Source organism: Fonticula alba, assembly GCF_000388065.1.
Source record: "Fonticula alba strain ATCC 38817 unplaced genomic scaffold supercont2.7, whole genome shotgun sequence".
In the NCBI taxonomy this organism is placed as follows: Eukaryota; order Rotosphaerida; family Fonticulaceae; genus Fonticula; species Fonticula alba.
The window spans coordinates 1,329,318-1,335,427 of NW_009242977.1; the positions used below are offsets into that span (position 1 = coordinate 1,329,318).

General features: G+C 71.9%; 2 protein-coding genes across 2 annotated transcripts; both read left to right on the plus strand.

The window, feature by feature from the left end:
- Positions 1 to 4,261, plus strand: H696_04495 (hypothetical protein; the record flags this gene model as incomplete). Its single annotated transcript, XM_009498376.1, has 4 exons — positions 1 to 313; positions 470 to 640; positions 755 to 1,361; positions 1,554 to 4,261. Exons 2-4 carry the CDS (start codon positions 470 to 472, stop codon positions 4,259 to 4,261), a joined length of 3,486 nt encoding a protein of 1,161 aa, XP_009496651.1. The 5' UTR covers positions 1 to 313.
- Positions 4,262 to 5,338: 1,077 nt separating this feature from the next.
- Positions 5,339 to 6,093, plus strand: H696_04496 (hypothetical protein; the record flags this gene model as incomplete). Its single annotated transcript, XM_009498377.1, has 4 exons — positions 5,339 to 5,423; positions 5,533 to 5,678; positions 5,824 to 5,937; positions 6,040 to 6,093. The coding sequence occupies 4 exons, from the start codon at positions 5,339 to 5,341 to the stop codon at positions 6,091 to 6,093; spliced, it is 399 nt and encodes a 132-aa protein (XP_009496652.1).
- Positions 6,094 to 6,110: the final 17 nt, after the last annotated feature.

Consider the following 6,110-nt stretch of genomic DNA (forward strand, 5'->3'; position numbering starts at 1 on the left):
CCCCCCCTTCCTTCCTTGTTATCCGCTCTTCCCTCTTGTCGTCTGTTCAGCCCAAGTCTAAGGGAGAGAAGCTCGCCGGCCGTGCCGTCCCCCCTCCCTCCTCCCCTTCCTTCCTCTCTTCGCCGCCTCCCTCCCACGCCTCGCATGCGGCTGGCCGTCCGTCTCTCCGACCGCCTCGCTCCCGTCTGCCATACCGGCCGTCCCCCCCGGCGTCCCGACCTACCCCTTCTCCATGCCCGACCCCGACTTGAGCCGCCCCCCTCGAGTTCCTTGATTCCCTTCCTCCTTCCCCTCGAGTGAGCCCCCATTCCTGGTGCGCCCCTTGTCCTCCTCTCCCCCTGGCCAGCCGGGTGGCCCGGCTGTCTGTCCGCCCGTCCGCCACCCGTCCGCCCGTCCGCCACCCGTCCATTCACTTACCCCATGTCCTTGCGATTGTCATCGACTACACCGCCCCTCCTCCTGCCGCCAGATGTCCTCCCCCGTGCCGGCCTCCTTCTCGCTGGCGACCCCCTCCTTCTGCTCGCCCGGGCTCTTCCGTCGCTTCCAGGCGGTCATCCGCGAACACGTCTCCTCACATGTGGGCACCAGTGAGTCGGGTTCCGGGTCGACACAACGTCCCGGCCTATCGCCGCCCCCTGCAGTGCGCCGCCTCCGCTTCCATCCTTGCCCTCTCCCCCCCCCTCCCCCCTCCCTCTTCTGTTGCCGCTCCCTGCTGACACCGGGCGCACATTCACCCATCCACCACCCTCCGCAGGATGACAGCCTGTACATCCCGGAGCAGGGGGTGGCCTACCCGCTGCCGCCTACATTGCAGGATGTCCCCCTCTTTCTGATCACCCCGCCCCCGGTGGACTACGACTCGTCCGACGAGATGGACGACTACTTCGACCCGATCCCCTTCGGCAGCGGCGGGTCTTCCTCGCTGCATGGCGATCCGTCCGACGGGGCGGCCGTCACCCCGGAGCAGCTGCACAACTTCGTCACCTCACTGGACCTCGGCGCCTCGCTGGAGGACCACCCGCCGCCGCTGCCGCCGGTCGCCGGCGCCACCCCCGGGGCCCTGTCCAAGGTGGATGCCCTGACGCAAGTCCTCTCCGAGCGTTACCTCGGCTCCTTCCGGGTGTTCCTCCGGGACCTCAGCCTAACCGGCGACGATGGGTCCCACCATGTGCCCAGCATCGCCAGCCATCCCCTCCACCACCACCATCATCATCATCATCATCACCGCCCGGCCGGGCCGATCATCGCCTCCGTGGTGAAAGCCCCTCCCGGTGCGGCCGGGGCCTATCATCGTGACCGGTCCCCAGGGCCGGCTCCCATCCCCGGGCTTTCCTCGCAATTCGGCTCCGTCCTTGGGCCCGGTGCGTCACCACCTGCCCGTGCCTCTCGGCCGGGCGCTCTCCCATTTCCCTCGCCCCTCTCCTGGTTCTCTCTCTCTCCCCCTCCCCCTCCTTTGCTTCGGCGGTGGTGTCATCTCCCGCCGGCAACATGCTCACCGCCCTCCCGCCCGTCTGTCCCGCGCTCCCTGTCCCCCCCCCCCCCCCCGCGAGAAGATGACCACGCCCGCTATGAGGGCCGCCTGGACTTACGCTCATCGGCCGCCGGGGGGTCGGGCCGACTTGTTGACCCGCGCGACCGGCGCCTCGGCGGGGCCCTTGGCGGCGATCGGCGCCCCGGGCCGGTGGTCGACCCGCGTGGCGCCGACCGGGACTTCCGTGACCGGCGGCCGGTCGACCCGCGCGACCGGCGGCCGGTCGACCCGCGCGACCGGCGGCCAAGCATCCCGGACCCGCGAGATCGCCGGTTCGACCCGCGCGGCTCGGAGCGCCCCTACGACCGTGATGGCCGGGACTTCCGCGACCGGGATCGCCGGGACCGCGAGCGCGATCGGCTGCATGACCGAGATCGCGACCGTGAGCGCGATCGCGACCACCGCTACGAGCGGGACCGTTACGATCGCCACGACCGCGGTGGGGACTTGCCGGCCGGTGGCGACCCGTTCGATCTGCGGCGTGGGCCCGGCCGCGCTGGCAGCCTCTCCCCGCCGCCGGGGCCGCCGGCTGGCCACTCGCCCGGGCCCTTTGGCGGGGGCCCGGTCGACTTGCCCCCGGCACCCCCGCTGTCTTCCTCCACCTCCTCCTCCTCGTCGCTGGTCAGCTCGCCGGTTCTGCCGACTTCCTTTGCGCCGGCCTCGGTGGCGCCGGTGTCCTTCGCGCCGGCCTCGGTGGCGCCGGTGTCCTTTGCGCCGGTGTCCTTTGCGCCGGCTTCCTTTGCGCCGGCTTCCTTCGCGCCGGCCTCCGTACCCGGACCGGGGGTTCCCCCAGCCGGGGGGGCACGGCCATCCTCGCCACCTCCAGTCCCGACCCCGGCCTCGGCCGCTTCCTTCACATCCCCCTCGCCCCAGCTGCCGGCCGTGGCGCCGGACCTGTCATATCTCCCCTCTCAGGGGGGGAGCCCGGCGGCCATGGGTCCCGCGGGCGCCGGGTCCCGATCGGCCCGGCCCTCGCGCCCGCACTCCCCCTCGCCGGGGCTCACCTCGACGCCTCCTCGGTCGCCGGGGCTGGGCTCGGTCCCGACCCCGGCCGGGGTGGCGGCCACGCCGGGAGCCGGTGTCTCCCGGCGGCACTCGCGCACCGGCAGCCGCGATCTCTCCACCGACGACCTGGTCAGCGGTGGGGGGCCCTTGGCGTCGGCGGCCGACCGGCGGGCCTCGCTCAGCCGGTCGATCGGCTCTTCGGCGCCCTCGTCGCCCAGCCGCGGCAGCATGTCACGGCGCCCCTCGCCCCCGGCGTCGGCCGCGGCCGCGGCCGCGGCCCCGGCCACGGCTCCTGTCCCCCCCTCCCAAGCGGAGGACTTGCTTGCGAGCCTGCTCCCCCCTTTGCCGGCCACGCCGGCGGACTTGGTCCCCTTCATCGGGCCCTTCGAGGCGGAGGCCCGTGCGGCGGCGGCCGCCACCTGGGCCGCGGCCGACACGGCCAAAGCCAATGCCTCGCGCTCGCAGCGGCTGGGCATCGCCTTCCGCGAAGAGCTGGGCATGGAATGCGAGCTCCGGGCGGCGGAGTTCCGCACGCTGCTTCTCCAGTGGGAGTTGGAGCGCATCGACCGGCTCATCCGCCTGGCCGAGCTACAGTATGCCCTGTCCGGGGTGGATCTGGAGGACTTGCTGGCTGCATTGGACAGCGACGAGCGGGCGTTGGAGCTCCTGCGCAAGTTGGCCGACTCCTCGGGGCCGGATGCTCTGGCTGCTTCGTCGGTGATCGCGTCGCTGACCGGGGCCGGGCATCCGCCTGGCGGTGTGTCGGGCCCTGGCGGCCCGGCGGCCGCCTCCGCCACCGGCGCCTTCACCCTGGCCGATTGCTTTGTCTCGCGTCCGGCCCACTCGGTGTTGGATGTTCCCCTGCAGGCGGTCCTGCCGGAGGAGGGCGTCTCTGCGTTGGCCAGCGACCCGCATCTTTTTGGCCTGCGGTCGCTCATTGACATTGCCGGGGCGGCGGTTCCGTCGTCGGCGGCGGCGGCCACCGCGGCGGCCACCGCGGCGGCTGCTGCGGCTGCGGCTGCCGCCGCCACCGCCGCCGCCGCCACCTCTTCGGCTCCCCCCGGCACGGTTCTTGGTGGCGGGCTGACCACGGGGCTCGGCTCGCCGGGCCTCCCCGCCGGGGTCCCGCCTGCCCTCCCTCCCGGGGGTAGTCCCCTTCTGGCGCCGTCGCCGCAGCTGGTCGGATCGTCGCCGGCGCTCGCGCCGGTCGGCGGCGGCTCGACCCTGCCGGAGGAGCTGTCTCTGCCGCCGGTCACCGCCTCCAGTCCTCCCTCGTCTCCGGCTCTGGTACCTCCCTCTCCTGCGCCAGTTGCTCCCCCGGGCACCGGGGGGCTCCCGGCCGCGCGGCCGCCCCCGGCCGAGGGCGCGGACGATGCTGCCTCGGCGCCGGTGCCGGCACCAACCCCGGCGGTGGCACCACCCCACCCTGGCGCCGCCGGATCGTCGGCCAAGCCGCCCGAAGAGCCAGACCCCCGCCAGCACCAGCACCAGCAGCAGCAGCAGCAGCAGCAGCAGCAGCAGCAGCAGCAGCAGCAGCAGCAGCAGCAGCAGCAGTCGACGGCGCCCACCGACACGCTGGCCTTCAACCATCAGTCGCCCCTGGGCCAGCTGGCCTCGCTCGCAGTCATCTTCGAGGACCCGTCGCTGCTCCTTTCCGGGGGCACTGGTGGAGGTGCTGGTGTGGCCCCGGCCCCCGGCAGTGGGGTACAGCCGCCTCCCTTTTGAGCAGCCGTGTTCGATGCCGGTGAGTGTGCGTGCGCCTGTGGGGGGCCGGGAGAACGCGCGTGCGCGCGAATATGTCACCCCGCGCCTCCCACCCCGTCCTGTGTATCTCCTCCCCATGCCCCTCCGTGTCCCGGCTCCGTCTCGCCGCCCTCCTCAGCGCCTCGTGCGGGCGAGAGCGAGAGCGAGAGAGAGAGAGAGAGGCATAGGCAGCATGTGCGCATGCAACACAGCATGGCGCCGTGGCGGCCGTACCCGCGCTCATGCGCCGCGGCCCAGAGTGAGAGAGGCCCTACCATCCTTCCGCGCCTCTCCCCGTGTTCTCGGCGCCCGCGCGCACAGCCGCACCGAAAGCATGCGCCGCCCCTTCTCCCGCTCCCGTGGCGCCGGATGGCGTCCCCCCCCGCCGCCCCCCCCCCTCCTTGTTTGTGTGTGTGTTTTTTTTCCCGTCCGAATACACCTTCTTATCCACCAGAACCACCGCTGTCAAATCACATGACATCCCTCTAGGCCGCGCAGGGCTCCTGACGGCGGAACCCGAGATGCGGCGGGCTGAGCGCGCCGGAAGTGATGGCCCGTTGCCTGCATCACACAGCAGCCCCTGGCCGCCGGGGTCAGGGGGCTAGGAGCCAGGTTCGGGCCGCCCCAGGGGGGGGGGGAAGGTGGGGATCAGCATGTGTCTCCCTCTTCCACATCTCGGGGGGGGGGGGGGGCGGGCCGGGCGCCCGGCGGCCGGGGGGCGGCCTCTGTGCCGCATGTGTGCGCGCGCGTGTGTGCCACTCTGTGTTTGCAGCCTCATGTCCGCATTCCTGGCCTTGTCCATGATCATGTCTGTGTTTGTGTTTGTGTTTGTGCGAGGGCGGACCCCCTTCGCGCGGGGCCTCCCGGGCGATGCTCACGACCCGGCCGGTCTCAAAATGAGCTGCCAAGACGACTTGCCGGCCCTGTGGATCTCGCCAGCCCCCCTCCCTCCCGCCCTTCTTCCCACATACCCCCTGCACTTGCCTCCCCCACGCCGCCCCTTCCACTCCCCGCGCTCTGTGCCCCTCGTCTGTCCTCTCCTCCCGGCCCACACCTCCGATGTCCACCGAGGCGCCGTCCGCCGCCTCGCCCCAGGCTGACCCCCACTGCATTATCTATGACGTGTCGGACTCCTCCGAGCTGAGTGCGTTTCGCGGCATCTCACCGGGCCGGCCCAGGCCGTGCTTTTTGCCCGGCTCTCGCGAGTTCCTTCCCCCCTGCTGACGGTCCTCCTCCCCGGCCACCCGTGGCAGACCTCCCCCGGTCGGTGTCTTTCGTGGTCCGGCACCCGCTGAAGATCCCCGGGGTGGTCATCCGCGACTTCGCGTACCGGCCGTCGGAGCGCATGTTCCGCGGCGAGAGCGAGCCCACCCCGAGTCGCAAGGTCGGCGCCTGGAAGGTGCGTAGGCTGGTGTCGGCCGCTTGTCCATCTTCCCCCTCGCCCGGATCGGCCGGCCGGGCTTCCCGCGCTTGGCTGCACCCCCGCGGCCCTCTCCGCGCCGGTGCTCCATCCTGACATGCCCGTCTCGCCTCCCCGGGAGCAGGTCCGCGGCCTGTATGACTTTGTTGGCAGCAATGAGACCGAGCTCTCCTTCACCGAGGGCCAGATCCTGAATGTCACCGAGTTCTTCGACAATGGCTGGCTCTCGGCGTCCAATGTTCGTGCTCTCCCTGTCCGCCTCCTGGAAGATGCCCCGCCCTTGCTGGCCACTAATATGCGCCCCTGCCCTCTCACCCCCCCTGGCTGGGGCCCTCCGCAGGACCAGGGCCAGCGCGGCTTCATCCCTACTTCCTTCACCGAGTGGATCGAGTAGCTTGCTACCTCCCCTGC